The sequence below is a fragment of the Physeter macrocephalus genome, chromosome 4 (genome assembly GCF_002837175.3).
Source record: "Physeter macrocephalus isolate SW-GA chromosome 4, ASM283717v5, whole genome shotgun sequence".
NCBI classification, from domain to species: domain Eukaryota; kingdom Metazoa; phylum Chordata; class Mammalia; order Artiodactyla; family Physeteridae; genus Physeter; species Physeter macrocephalus.
The window spans coordinates 131,883,096-131,899,369 of NC_041217.1; the positions used below are offsets into that span (position 1 = coordinate 131,883,096).

The 16,274-nt window shown below is 37.7% G+C and overlaps 1 protein-coding gene across 14 annotated transcripts in view; it reads right to left on the reverse strand.

Moving 5' to 3' along the window:
- The window catches only part of PATJ (PATJ crumbs cell polarity complex component), a 363,430-nt gene that overhangs the window by 305,468 nt on the left and 41,688 nt on the right, over window positions 1-16,274 (reverse strand). For 13 of the 14 annotated variants that reach the window (XR_008617259.1, XR_008617260.1, XM_028489331.1 and 10 more), the window contains exons 12-14: window positions 12,191-12,334; window positions 9,095-9,171; window positions 7,003-7,059 (exon numbers count right to left, since the gene is read on the reverse strand). Coding sequence is in view for 12 of the 14 variants with exons in the window: in XM_028489331.1 (XP_028345132.1) it covers window positions 7,003-7,059; window positions 9,095-9,171; window positions 12,191-12,334 (278 nt within the window). In the remaining 2 variants the exon portion in view is untranslated. The remainder of the gene's footprint in view (window positions 1-7,002; window positions 7,060-9,094; window positions 9,172-12,190; window positions 12,335-16,274) is intronic. The other variant, XM_028489324.1, reaches the window with a different exon arrangement.

A 16,274-nucleotide genomic window follows, 5' to 3' on the forward strand; every position in this document is an offset into this window, starting at 1 on the left:
CAAACCTGCTGAATAATCCTCAGGTTTCTCTGAGTACAGCATTTTCATTTTCTGTCTTCCCATTGAAATTCTATCCTCTTCATTCACAAAGGTGGGCATTATCTCCAACAAATGAAAAATAATAACAACCTTTGAGATCACTTCAGGTCTCTTGTTTCTACACAGAAGCATCTTCAGGTATTGCTAAGGAAACATCCTGGTATAGTCCTTTTCCGTGGGCCTCTGAGACAGTGCGATACTCAATCTTTGGCAGGTGGCTGATGAAAGAGCCTTCAGGCAGAAATCAGAATAAACTACCTTAAGGTTCAAGACATCGCACCCCTGCACAGTCTTTGGGCCAGAGCTCCATTCCCCAACCTGGCCAGGCCTCTGGAGCTAGGCGCTGCTTCACTGTGACTCTGAGCAGGGAAGGTAGGGGGACTGGGTCACACTGAGGAGGTTTGGGGTTTGATAGGTGACATGAGCCACACTCGTCACAGAGAACTTTGAGACCCCAGGATGTGGGCAGCGACGGCAGCCCTCACTTTCTCTTTCCAGGATTCCCCTGCCGGCTCCCTGAGAGCTCCTGAGATCCCTATTTGAGCTTTTGACACCTAACCTAACACTTTGCACTTATGACTCTTTCTCTACCTTTGCTCATTGTATTTCCTCCACCTGGAATATCCGCTGTTCTTATTTCTCCAATAAGAGTATAGTTCATCCTCCCAATAAGCCTCCTTCATCTGTCTTGAGGAAGTAACCCCTCCCTCCTTGAATACAGTTGACCATTGATAATTCAGGGTTAGAGGCACTGACCCTCCACAGTCAAAAATCTGGGTATAACTTATAGTCAGCCCTCCATATCTGAGGTTCCTCCGAATGTGAGGATGGTGTAGTACTGTAGTATTTACTACTGAAAAAAATCTGTGTATAAGTGCACCCATGCAGTCCAAACCCATGTTGTTCAAGGGTCAACTGTACATATAAGGCATGTTAGCAATACCAGAAGAGTAATTCTCAATGAAGCGAGGCAAGGAAGGAATCACAGTTTCCTTTAAAGACCTCACCCCAAACCTACAAAATCAGTATATTAGTCAGGAGGAACAAAATAGGGCATGTGTATTTTGAAAAGGCTCCTCTGATATTTCTGAAAAGCCATCTGCCCTAGAGGATAACCACTGTCACTACAGTTATTTGATTCTGTATCTTATGTTCTCCACTCAAAAGAGAGACCAGAAAAGTATAAAATTACAGACTGAAGAATTGGTGACTGTGGTTGGTTGCCACTGGGGAGGAGAACAAAGGGACTGGGGTGGGAGGGAAACTTATTTTTTGCAGTACTTCCTTCTGTAACTTTTAAATTTTGTGCCTTGTCCATATATTATCTATTCAAAAGGAAAAACATAAAGAATGGCACAGACTTAAGAGTCAGATAACCCTGATTTGCTTCCTAAATTTTGTCACTTACTAGCTGTGTATGATCTTGGGCAAGTCGCTTTACCTACCTGACACTCAGTTTTCACGTATTAAAAATGGAGAGTTAGAAATAGGTGCTGACCAATAGGGTTATTGTGGGAAACGAAGGAGAAAAATGTCTTTAACGCAAAGCGCTGACCCTGGTCACTGAGTGGGGGCCCAGTACATCCCACTGCCTTCACAATTCTACTTGCTGAAACAGAGTGAGCGGCGAACTCACATCTTAATGCCCTTTGGCTCAGAGAATGTAATTCAGGAAGGAAATAAAGTGAAATTTGTCAGTCTGTCTTGTCAAAACCAGAGAACAGGGCCTGGTCTTTTGTTTCCCACACCACAGATCTTACTAATGCTCACTTCATATTACAGTAGATGGCCGGTAGAAAGGTCACTAGCATGAGCATAATGCTTCTCCCTCACAGTGCTGTGATTATCTTAATAGGGAAAAATTGCCAAGAAAGCCACCCCTAAAAGTACAAGTCTCCCCAGATGCGGGAAAACTTCTTGTGTCATGATTAACAGCTTACTAGAAGCAGTGCAGCTAATGTTCAAACCACTGTAAATTGCTTTCACCTCTCTCTTTCCGTACAACTCCATCCACCTCAAAAGAAAACTTTGTCTATTAACACTGGCTTGTCATATAGGAAGATACTTCTTGAATCAGCGTCCCCTTCAAGAGAAGCGGCTATGAGGTGGGAAATGGAGTGACCAACTAAAGATAGTTAAACCCTTAGAAACACCAGCTATAGCTGTGAAACATGATTTTCCTAATCAGAAAGCTGTCGGGACAGAGGAAAAACCTACAGCCTTGGGATTTCCCTGGTGGAGCAGTGGTTAAGACTCCACGCTCCCAATGCTGGGGGCCCGGGTTCGATCCCTGGTCAGGGAACTAGATCCCATGTGCATGCCGCAACTAAGGAGCCCAGAAGCCGCAACTAAGACCTGGCACAACCAAATAGATTAATATTTTAAGGCAAACAAACACACAAAAACCCTACAGCCTTGACCTCAGAGCGTGACACTACCCTGCTTAGAACCTTCCACCAGTATTACCTGGCACTGAGAATAAAACCCAGGCTTATCAGCATGGATCTCGAGGCCCTGTAAGCACCTGGTCTTCCTCACCTAACAACATCCTACTCTTCATTTAGTTTGACTGAGACACTCTGAACAAACAACTTCCATTCCTCCCACAGGACAGCTCTTTTCCACCTGCACCTGCCATTCACCACATTCTTATCCTTCAAGCCTGAACTTGGAAAGGCTTTCCCCAGCTCTGTCTCTAAGGTGCCCCCCAGTTATATTCTCATCATCCTGTTTATGCTTCTTGAATCATCACCACTTCTTACAAGCACTTCTTTGCATCACTTTTTACAGTTTATAACTATCTTCTCAGGTTATTTTTTACTTGTTTATTATCATGCCCTGACTGAAGCCCAGAACCCAGACTCTAGGAGAGCAAGGACCTTTTCTATTTTGCTTCCCACAGTTGGTAGTGCAGTGTCTGGCGTAGAGTAGGAGCTCTGTAAATATTTCAGGAAGGAAAGAAAGCTCTCTAAGCTGCAAGCTGCCTCTGCTACTATCCAGTTGTGTAATTTAAGGTGATTCATTCGACCTATGCAAACTTTAGCATCCTCACGTGTGAAATGGGTTTGGACAGGCCAGTCTTCTTTATATATTGTAGGGAGAAATTAGAAGCTACTGAATTAAGAACTAAACTTCCAATTTTAAGAGGATTTTTAAAAATTATAGTTCATCAAAATAATCAATCTGTGCAGTCCAGTGGTTAGGACTCGGCACTTTCACTGCTATGGCCCGGGTTCAATCCCTAGTGGGGGAACTAAGATCCCACAAGCTGCACAGCATGGCTCAAAAAAAAAAAAAAAATCAATCTGTGGAGATTTGTAATTAAGAAATCAATGTACAAAAGAGTAAATATGTGTGATAATTTTACATAGAAAATGCATACATCCCTTCTCTGACATGTATGTTACACAAAAGAATGGGTATACCAGCTACAGATATGTAAACATATACAGGCAACAACTAAATATGAAAAGAGAATAGTGCAATTATGGCTGACTCTTCTAGTGCAAAAAATAAAAAAAACTTTGCTACAACAAAATTTCAATTAAATAATTAAATGTTTTTAAATAGCTTTTTATTTTTTTAAAGGAGCCTTTAGAAGGTCAGAGACTAAAAGTACTAGAAGTATACAAATGGGAAACAAAACCACCATTTATCAAACGGTTCTTACGTGTTGGCATTGAGCTATATTAATTAGGGCATGTATTAAATATATTTACATTTAACCTTGTACAACATAGGTATTATTGTTCCTATTATGTAGAAGGAAAATGAGGCTGCTTATTTCACCTCCTAAAGTATTTCCTCAAATGTTACCTTCTTAAGGAGGCTTTTCCTGGTCAACCTATTTAAAATTGCAAACCCACACTCTCTCCTGAATTCCTTATCCATCTTCCCTGCATGGCACACATCATCTATACTACAGAAATTATTACTTATTTTGTATCTCCCCCTACTAAAATGTAAGTTCTACAGGACAGCGATTTTTTTTTTTCCTGTTCTCTTCTGAAACCCCAGCACCCAGTAGAGGACTTGGCACTGAGTAGATATCAATAAATAATTGATGAATGAATGAACAGTTGAATGTACTGGTGAGGTGGTTCTGAAAGTCTGTTTGACTCGAAGACTTTCCACATCATTACACCAGAGTAACTGAGTACAAGTAGACATAATTCATAGAAGCTGATCAGGAAGAAGATAAAGTTAGACTGGTGGCAAAGAACTAGGGATGAAGGTGAAAGAGAACATATTCTGCCTGGAGAAAGACAATGACATTCTTTAAGATGTACCAAGTGTGGTTATGATCCTTTTTTCTTATTATAGAATATGATGATACAGGGTCTTATGGCTTTGAACATGTAAGGACAACTAAAGCTGAACTGCACGATGAACTGAGCCTGAGCAAGTGCATGTTTTCCTCCAAGGACGTCTCTTGAGTTCTAACGGGCAAGGAGGCTAAAAGTTCCTCAGGAAAACTCTGAAGAGCTAAGCAAAGATTTCTACAGTCCCAAAGTACTAAGGGAGAATTGGAGTTCAGGTCCCATTGGGGAGAAGGGATTGGTAAACACCCCAGACTCACCGGAATACCTGGAAGGCCATGTGTTAGGAGCAAAGGCAACAAGAGAGTCTGAACCTTACCCAAAAGGTACCTCTGCCTCGCCTCAGAGATGATCGCCCACCTGTACCTGTACCCACCCCCCCACACACACAGAGTATCTCCTTATTAGAAGAAACAGTGAGTCTTCTGGATGGAGATGACATCACCTGAAGCCTTTTGCAGCTGGCGTACATAATATTGAACATTCAGTCAAATTATGGTATGATGAGATATACAACCAAATAACTATAACGAGAGAAAAACATCAAACCACAGAAACACATCTAAAGTGGATCCACATATTGGAATAATTATTTTAAGTCCTTATAAGCTATGATTAATATGTTCAAGAAATAGAGAAAAAGATGGCAACTACAGATTTTTTAAAATTGAGAATTCCTCCAAAAGAATTATGATCTAAAAAGGGATAAAATAAATTCTAGAATAGAAAAATATAACAACTAAAATTAAGGACTCAACAGACAGGCAGATTAGGCACAGGAAATTCAGTAAAGTGGAAGACTGGTAAATAGAAAATATCTACTATCTAAGAGTTTAGTGTAAATTAAAGAACAATTTTCAGGAAAAGCATCATTGATGTTTATGAATGATAGTAAAAATATTAACAATATCCTATGTGCTTGCAACTATTCTAGGCACATTAAATTTAATTCCTATACAACCCATGAGATAGGTACTAATCTATTAATATCTTCCTTTTACAGACAACAAAACTGAAACATAGAGTCTAGATAATTTTACAAGCTAGTAAATGGATAAGCCAGAATCTGAACCCAGGCAGTTTGACGCCAGAGTCCATGTCACCAGTAAACTATACTGCAGTAATTAACAACATATGAAGTTGGATGAGGTATTTATATTTCTTACTCTTATTTTGAATTAAACTCCTCTCAACAAATTTAGATGGAATTTGTAATCAGTGACTAATCTAACCTAAATATGATAATGTAAATAATTTGAAATTAAGTACAAGCTGTGCGTGTTCTTTCATATTGCACATCTGAGGAAAGCCTGGTCAGTTGGCCCACACAGTCCAGCAAGGAAGTGACTCCAAATGCAGGCTAGCTTACAAGGAAAGAAATACTCTCCACAGCATCGGCTGTGAAAATTCCAACCTAAAAATAACAGCACATGTAACATAAAATTTTAGAAGGAAAATATTCATCACAAATACCCAAAGAAGGAAATGGTAGAACTATCTAAAGAGATGACTTCTTACAAAACCCACATGGGACACAGAAAACTCATTCTGAATACTGCATGTGACAGCAGAGTTTAAGCTGGGCTCAGCTCATATACCTCAGGTGGGATTACAGTATAACTTTTGAAACTATTCGGACAAGAAAACCTTTTCTTTCTCATCATTTATTGAGAAAGCCACCTGGAAGGCTTCTCTAAGTTTCAATTACCCAGGCCTTTGATTATCCAGAGTGGGGAGTATGAAATTAATTTGCAGTGAGAGGTCACTAAAAATGTTAGGAAAAACTGTAAAAGTTACCTTCTGGCATTTTGCCATTAGAAATAAAGGTCTCAATACAAAATTTTTTAAGTCCAAGAAAAAGCACTGCCTATCTCAAAAGATAAGCCACTTTTTTGTTCTTAAATATCTGGACCGGGAAGATTTTTTTTTAAGTCTATATCATGGTCTTGAATTTTAGGAAACATTTTAAAAGGACTTACAATATCTGAAAAGCTAACACGCTCTGCACAAGGCCGCTCTGCATACTACCTTTAAGGTGGGCAAAGCAGTCAAACCAGGGATTTTGGTTTCTGGAAGTGGCCCACGTTCTTCCCAGGCATATCTAACCATCACGTTTCATAACAGTCAGAACCTACTACATTTCCAGAAAACCTCTAAAACTGAATTCTGAAAGCTTTAGATCACAGCACTAATCTAGTTTCTTTGACAAGAACTTAGAGAAAGTTCTTCAAACAACAAAAAACTGGCAACAATTTAAAAAATAGGGACTTCCCTGGTGGCGCAGTGGTTAAGAATCCACCTGCCAATGCAGAGGACACGGCTTGGGGCCCTGGTCTGGGAAGATCCCACGTGCTTCAGAGCAACTAAGCCCATGCGCCACAACTACTGAGCCTGTGCTCTAGAGCCCACGAGCTACAGTTACTGAGCTCAGGTGCCACAACTACTGAAGCCCGTGCGCCTAGAGCCCGTACTCCACAGCAAGAGAAGGCACCGCAATCAGAAGCATGCGCAGCACAAGGAAGAGTAGCCCCCGCTCGCCGCAACTAGAGAAAGCCCACGTGCAGCAACAAAGACACAACGCAGCCAAAAATAAATAAATAAATATATAAATATATAAAAAATAAAAATAAAAAATAATGCTTACCTTTGAATATTTCTGTAACTCAGCATCATCTGCAATCTGTGTGTCCAAAGTAGCAATCTAAATTCACAAGAAAAAATATTTCCAATATTTGTAAAAGCATAACTTTATTTCTTCCTAGGCTTTCTGAAAAAATCTGTATAAAACCTATACATTGATAACTCCATCTAAACTCTTTTCCACGTTTCTGAAATCCATAACACATAATGTAAAATTTCAGAGAATATTTGCTTTTTTGTTATTGTTCTCCACAGCAATCTTTTTTCATAAATTATGCAAAAGCTGAACTAGAAGGTGATGGGCAAATACATGCACTATTTTTAAAAATCCATGACCCCTAAAATTTTAATATAATCCTCCATTGTATTAAAACCATAAAAATTTTATTCTTTTGACAAAACCAAGAGTATGGTCATTTTTACTTCTAAACCCAGGCCTTGAAACAAAGTTTTCAAGGTCAGAAAAATCACACAAGTTTGGAAAAACTAAAGCATCTGACTTTCTACAGCAAGCTCAAACCAGTTCCCTAGGAGAAAGTGCTGGCAAGGACACAAACAAATGACCTGGACTGGTGGAAAGATCGTGGAATACTGAAAGCTTTTAATCCTGGCCTAAAACTATTGTTCTGAGCTTCAATGGTGGACATCCACAGGAAGTGAATTCCGTGCAAGCAAAATACTGCACTGATGATTTGCATCTGTAAGTTGTTAATAGAATATGGTGCATCTGGAGGGAGGGGATAAGTTAAACAGTGGTCCAACTAAGGCTTCTAAAAGTACTGCACTTCAGATAAGTAGATTCTGGAAGAAAATAAAGTAAGAAACACTGGAGCACATGCATGAATGTATGTACGCATATTTGCATGTATGCATTCATTCATCCGTCTTGCCTGGCTTCTCCTTTTGTCGCCTCATCCCTCAGAACATGTTACAACTCTTAATGAATAAACTGTCACTTTAAATTTCCAACTTCAAATTCTGTCTCCTCTTTCTAGCCCCTCTGTTATGACCTCACCACATGATAAATAAAATTTGGAAAGGTGGTTATAAAGAGGATAAATTTTTAACCGAAAAGAGTTCATCACAAAACAGACCATTTAAAAATACTGATACACCAAACTACTTTAAATATCAACCACTCAGGATAGCAGAAAAGGTCACTTGCTAGGTGATAACCTAATGAAAAAACAGCTTTGAAATCTATGAAGTAAAGAAGCAGCAGTTCATGAGGACCGACATGCAAGTACAAAACGAGTAAGAAGAGGAAGTATGGACTGTTCTGACTCATCTTAATGACACTGGAAAATGTCTGACAATAGATAGTGGCTAGAAGAGAGAAAAAAAAAAATCTCCAACCAGCCAGCAAGTACTAATGACAAACATATGTAAGAAAACGGGAAAGACAAAAGAAATTTAATAGAATACTTTATTACTAACACATTTAGTGAACACTGTAGAGGCTTTTCTAAGTGCAGCTTTCTGTTTTCATGTGGATTCATATGGGGAAATGTAATCAATCCCTTACTCAGTGAATCTAATAACAGGTGAAAGGAAGCCTAATGGACCACTGGCATATAAACTTATACCTAACCTAAATTACTTCCTGTTCTCCCAAATACATTTGATAATCATTCTTTCATTTTTCTCATAAAACTGTAAGATTCTTTGTGAAACATAGGACTAATATCCACAGCCCTTTCAGTGTATAATAAAACAAACAGATCATAAAAGCAATCATAAAAATGCCAGCAATTTTAAGCAGCTGATACAGGTTATAAATTTAAAGGCAAGTCCTTTCTCTCCCAACATTTTTCTGCCTATTGTTGACTTAAATTGTTTCCACATGAACTGACTGTCTGCTAATTGTAACTGAAACTTATCTGCAGTCCTTAACTGTCCTTGCAGCTTAAAATGAAAAAAAAAAAAAAAAAAAATCAATTAATTGATCCAGTACGGAAGAAACACAGGAGGAAAAAATAAAGGCCGGCCGGCTATTCTTTGACTCTACCATTTCTTTCAATTGTAGCATTCATAGCTACATTTCATTGACATGAGATGAGACATGAGTGTTTTTTATTAGAAGATTTTTAACATACCATTACTTCATAATCAGGGCCCAGTAGGTTTTCCCATCTGGATTTCAGCTCATTTTCTAAAGAGACTGGGACTCCTTCTGGATTAAAAAAAATAAATAAACAAAACATTGAAACTACTGTGAGCTAAACACGCTAAACTACTAAATTCTTCCATAACAGCACAGCTTCGGTAAGTAAAAGGGAAATAAATAAAAAGGAAAGTGCATTAACTTAGGTCTATTAGGTAAAGTAAATCAGAGGTGACTTGTAAGACTAATGTAAAATGTAAAATTTTACATTTTACTAATGTAAAAATGTAAAATGTAAATTTGGTCTGTGACCAAACTATGAAAGGGCTTTTGCTGTTAAGGAATATTTTAAAGGGAAGAGGAAATGATGAGTTATAAATGAAATTTGAAATATATAGTTTGTATACAAACATCCTGTGGCTTACATGTAAAATGCATCTGGCTTTGGTTTATGCTATGTTAGGACAAACAAAGATTTAAGGTGAATGCTAATCACTTCAGAGTTGTACCTTCCACTCACCCATAGGAAAAGTAAAAACTTATCAAAATATCTTTACTATAAACAAGGCATATCAACATGACCCAATCAAACTTTTCACTTGGGCAGATATAAAATCTTTTCTGGTTTAATTCAACCAGTGAGTTCCATGAGCTTTAATATAATAGAAACTTTGTTTTACTGTGGTCTTTTGTGGCTACGTGGTTCTCATATCTTTATAACTTTCTTACTTAAGGGTAATATTGCCTTTATTGCATGGGTCAGATGATTTTAAAGAGCGCAGACAGATTTTAAGTGTCCTGCCTGTCCTCCATATGATCTTAACCAGAAGCTCTGTGCAGTCTGTAGTCTGAATAATGCCTAACAGACAAAAATCAAAGTACTAAAACTGTAATTTCAATTTAGATCCACAGTAGCAGCAGAAAATAAACAAACCTCCACCTTTTTTAAGAAAAACTCAATTTTGTCACAAGATTGGACAAGTCGCTAAACACCACAACTGATATAACCATCTGCCTAAAATCAAACATAACTTGCAATATCAGTTTTTTCAAGCCTTCAGCAGACATTAATCTCGGATGCATATCATGCTTAATTACATAATACAAATCACTAAGTAAAACAGGCTAACTTCAAAAATCAGAGACTAAGACTAATAAACACTAAAGAACTTAAAATTACTAGATTTACAAAAGCATATCCATAAAGTAACTATATTAACTGATATGCTAGATTACATTTCCAGGATAACTAACTAAAGATCCTATTAAAAACAAAATATCATTCATGTAGGCTCTGCAACTTTGTGCCTACTCTGTTAACATTTCCATAAGAAATTACATTAAGAGTTCTATTAAATTTCTTACAGGCAGCAGTTTCCTATGTGGTAGGCTAATTTGAATAAAATTTGCAATGTATTGGTTGAACTGTAAGCTTAAAAACATAATATTTAAAGGTATTTTATACACATATAAAATAATGTTGATATTTCACCTACAATTCTTTTGACTATATTTTTACCTTTCAGTCATACAATGAAATCATAGTCATGAGTTTTAAAGCACAGCACAAAGGCCTGAGTACAAGAGTAAAGAGATTTATTTTAAGCAGCTCAATAAATCCTTGGCTACACAAAATGATCACACACAAAAATCAATATTATGATGCTCTGAAACGATTATTCCAATGGCAACGAAGGGGAGCAGAATATGCCACCCCCAAATATTGCCACTTCGGCATGTGGATTATTTTCAGCTGAAGGCAATCAAGACCCAGCAGACTCAGGAAAAACTTTCACCTCTCCCTTAACTACCTAAAAGAATTTAGATAGGGAACCTGTACCAGAAAGACAGCTATTACCAGAGATAACTTTTTTATTTGAAAGACCTATCTGCATGGCTGGGCAAACTTCTAATTACCAAACATCTGCTCTTCTTATCATCCTGTAAATTACTCTCCTCCCCTTGGAAGGTCCAGGCCCCTATCCCATTCCTTAACTCAGGATAGCATAGAAGCCTCAATTGCCCAACTTGCCCTTGGGGCTCATATTTTTATGGGACTCTTACACATAGGAAATTAGTTTTTCTCCTGTGTTAATCTGTCTTATGTTGATTTAATTATTAGACCAGCCAAAAAAACGAGAAGAGAAGGGAAAACAGTTCTGCCCCTACAGCAAAAAGAGAGTCAACTTCATAACAGTTGGAAGAATTTGGTCTCTTTAGCTGAAATTATACTCATGGAAAAAAAAAAAAAAAGGTAGTGAGGTTGATCCAAAAAGAGCAGATATTTCTAAAAATATTTCTAACTTTAGAATGTATTTGATTTTCACCTGATAGTTCACTGTATATCTCTCTGGGTTCACATGAATTTAAAGAGCAAAAATTAACTGCAATCTACTTGGGTCAAAAAGAACAAGTTAAATTTCCAAACTATAGGAAATTTTAAAACTTGAACAAGGGGTTTACTCCTTCCTTCAGGCCATTCTTTCCCAAGAGAAGGCAATCAAAGCCAAAAGCCAACGTGGACATGGATGAAGTTTAAGCAGTCCATTTCATTCCATTGGCAAGGCTTCCCTGAGTGCCTTTGTACAGGAAACTGTGTGAGACTGTTACTCAACATGCTTACAGAATACAGTCAACTAGAGTAGACGAGGTGTCAAAGAACAAAGCACAAGAACAAAGCTGCACATCAATTAAAAAGAAAATTAAACAATAAATATATAGCAACCTGGAAATTTGATGAAATATATAAAAATGTATACATTATTGTTATGGTGAAAAGGAAATACTGCTATATGTATACAGACAGCTGTATATCTATAGCTATATTGATGATAATGATACAAGCTAACATATGCAGTAATTAAAAATGCCGACAAGATTAAAAGTTATCACACTAATAAAATGTATTCAAAATCAACATAATTAAACAATGATTAAACAACAATATGCTCAATTCTCAACTGCCACAAGTGTTAAGATGTTGATATTAAGAATATCTTATTTTATATCTCTAAAAATGTCTCTAAAATTCCTCATACTATATTAACTATAAAGAGAGAAAGCTTCGAATTGAATGCTTTGTGCCTACCCAGTTTTTCTAAGGCTTGTATATTGTCATTTTTTAGATTATCCATTCTTTCTTCAGTTTCCTCATCTTCACTGAAATTAGTTTCCTTTTCCACTGCTCCAGTCAGAAAGAGGGCTGGTGTTTTCGGTGGTTCCACCACAGTTCCTAAAATAAGAATTGTTAATTTGAATCACTATCAGATGAAGGCCATATTTAAGTAAGCTTATTCCACTCTACTGTCCCATTTCACAACCTCCTTACAAACTTTTCAGGTAACTTACACATATGATTCCTTTATTTAAAATGCCACTTGTGATAACCACTCAATTCATTAAAAAATACACTTGTAGTAGTATTGAAAAGAATAAGGAACTAGGCAATGGGAAGAGAAAAGCAAGGTAAAGTCAATGACAAAGCAGGAGGAGATGCTTTTCAATATAGCCTTGGGGGCTGGGGGGAAGGAGGAGAACACTGGGGGCCATATGTTCTTGCTGCTGTGGTGGGCAGGGAGCAAGATATGCAGAAGAAGCCGGTTCCGTTGCTCTGGGCAATCCTAGGTTCTGGCATGACATCATCATAAGTTTTACAAACAACTCTACATAAGTAACCTTGTGAATGGGAAGGAAAAGGGAGAGTATTCCCCTGGTTGCAGAGTTTCCTTCCTTAGCTAAATTAAGTAAGCTTTCAATCTCAAGCATGCCAGTCACTATGTATCTCTTAAACACAAGAAAGGTTGAACAAGAATCATTTTAGGTAATTTTTAAATAACCAGCTGTAACTTATAAAGTATTCTCATCAAAAATATTGAACCTGAATTTAGGCTTTAGCTCTAGCTCCTAGCTCACAAGAAACATAGGGGATAGAGGAACAAGTCAAATGACACCACAAGGAAACAATCAAATTCTGAATGTACCATTCTAGTGACAAATGGCTAAATCCCTTCAAAAAGTCTATGCCATGGAGGCAGGGGCAAGGGATTCTTCTAGATTAAGAAACCAAAGAAGCATAATACAATGCAATAGGCTCAATACATAAAAATCAATGATCTTGATTTTATGAGGTTTTTGAGGGGAAGAAAGGGAAGTGGAAAAAGGAGCTACAAAAGACATTTGGGAGCAATTGGGAAAATTTAAATATGTGTTGGGTATTTGATATTAGGGAATTACTATTAATTTTCTTTGGTGTGATAATGATATCATGACTATTTTTAGAAGCTATAACTGAAGTATGTAGGGCTAAATTGTCATGATATCTACTACTCACTCTTAAATGGTTCAGAAAAAGGTAAACAGATGATGCAAACATGGCAAAATGTTAACTGCTGAATGTAAATGGTGGGTTTGTGGGTATCTGTTACATTAGTTTTCAATTTTCCTGTATGTTCAAAAAATTTTATAATAAAAAGTTTAAAAATACAACCAGTTAAAAGTTCCTATGATCTTAACATGACATTTTAAACCACACAGGAGTTTTTAGAACATTAATCTCTTGATACACACTAAATGCACAGCCCAGTGCCAGCAAAACAAATGCCAGCCAGAAGCTGCTAATGTAGCTTGGGGAGAAGAGTAACACACTAAACAGTGTGCAGAGTACAAAGCAATACATGATTGGTTGTACGCTACAAGCAGTATACAAATTGGTACACAAATAAGTATATACAAGGTATGCAAATAAGAGTTTAGAGGAGAAAAAGACAGTAAGATTTTGAATGGCAGAGGAAGGTACTGCACAAGAGCTAGAAGCCGTGCAGTTTGTTTCAGTAAAACAAACTTAAATGCTGACTATGAGGAAGGCACACAGAAATGTGTTCAATGGGGCAGGGGACACAGGCATAACCACTCCCCTACATTATAGTGGCCACACACAAAACAGGTGATTACAACACGGTGTGATAAATGCTAGTGTAGAGTGCTCTTCAAAGGGTGCTAGTGAAACACACAGGAAGGACACCCAAACCATGGAAGAAGTGCAGATTTAGAGTCAAAACCTAACCCAATACAAATTTAAAATGTAGGCACGCCCAGTAAAGAACTGCTAATTCGCAGATGCCATAGTTCACTTGATACAGCAGACTAAAGCCAAAGGCTCTATCAGAGCTACTAAAAACCATTATAATGGTATAAATATTTATGTAAACCTTTAAGGTCCATATAGCATTTGTACATTCTGTACTATTTAGGCAATTTTAAATTTCATACACACAATGCAGTTGACAGGGCATCTATCTTTCAGCAGCAGAATTTCCACTACCACATAAAACTTAAAAAGTTCCAACATAGGGACTTCCCTGGTGGTGCAGTGGTTAAGACTCCGTGCTCCCAATGCAGGGGACCAGGGTTTGATCCCTGGGTGGGGAACTAGATCCCACATGAATGCCGCAACTAAGAGTTTGCATGCCACAACTAAGGAACTGATGAGCCGTAACTAAGGAGCCCATGAGCTGCAACTAAGACCCTGTGCAACCAAATAAATAAATAAATAAATGAAAAATAAAATTTTTAAAGAAGTTCCAATGTAAATACAATTTAATATCAGTTGAAAGCAAACATTTCTAGGCTCATTATATCTTCAGAGGAGGGGAAAAAATGTATTCAACTTTTAACAAATTCTAATGGAATTATTTCTTATCCACTAGTTATATAATTAGTCATTCATTTTATTTTTTTTGAACCGTACTTTAATTTATTGGCATTGTCAATCTATGAACAAGACAGGTTTTTTTTCTTTCCATGAAGGGATATCATTTTCAATCTGCCATAACACGTGCCCACACATCTTCACCTTGAACATGCAGCATTTTAAGCTGTAGTCAGGGTAAATTATTCCTTTTATGCTTTCACAATTTTTATGCTGCTGCCAGAAGTCTTCTCGGCATTTGCTTTTAATCCTGTCTTCAATGCATCCCTCACTGCTTTTGTACAGATCTGGGAGTATCGGATGTAGCCGAGTCCAGCTTGTCGCCAGTATGCCACCATGATGGTCACGAGAGGGGACACATCCGGCCACATTGCAAGGACCTGTCAATGTCAGCTCAGCGTGCAGCCCGGCTGCCAGAAGGTCAGGCCTGAGAAGTGTAAGGGGCAGGGCCCCAGACCTGCCAGTCATTCATTTTATTTTTTTTTTTATTTTTATTTTTTAAAATAAATTTATTTATTTATTTTTGGCTGCGTTGGGTCCTTGTTGCTGCGCACGGGCTTTCTTTTTAGTTGTGGCGAGCGGGAGTTACTCTTCACCGTGGTGTGCAGGCCTCTCATTAAGGTGGCTTCTCTTGTTGTGGAGCACGGGCTCCAGGTGCACGGGTCTCAGTAGTTGTGGCACATGGGATCAGTAATTGTGGCTCAAGGGCTCTAGAGTGCAGGCTCGGTAGTTGTGGCACACAGGCCCAGCCGCTCTGCAGCATGTGGGATCCTCCCAGACCAGGGCTCGAACCCATGTCCCCTGCATTGGCAGGCAGATTCTTAACCACTGCGCCACCAGGGAAGCCCCAGTCATTCATTTTAAATTGAATGTGTTCCCATGATTGCCAAATTTTGTTGATCTATCTACATTTATAAGTTGATAATTAAAAATTGTCATGCATACAATTATGCATTTGTTCCATAATGAAAATTTACTATTCTTAGAATCAAAGTAACAAATATTATTTTACAAATAAAAGTGTCCTTGATAGAAATCCATGTTTTATTTTCTCTTGCTATAGTTCACAAAGTAAATCAAGAAATATTAGAATCAAATACATCATTAGAGGTAATATGAAACCTGAAGTTTGCAAAATGTCGAAGCATTAGACAACTGAGAGCCCCTGGAACAAAATGTGGCAAAGCTTTATTATTCAAATATAAGAAATAAATGAAATTTGGAAGGTTTTTGGGAAAATGATTTCCATCTCCATTTATAGAAGCTCTCAGAGCTTAATGCATGTCAGGGTTCACATTCTAACATTTGGACTGGAACGTTATAATAGGCAAAGGAAACTCTTCAAGGCATAAATGAATTGATTCACTTCTCCACTGCTGCGTTTCACAAGGTGGGCAGTTTTTCCTTCCCAGACTTATAGAACAACTTCCATAAATGAGCTGATCTTCCAAACACAGACAAGGTA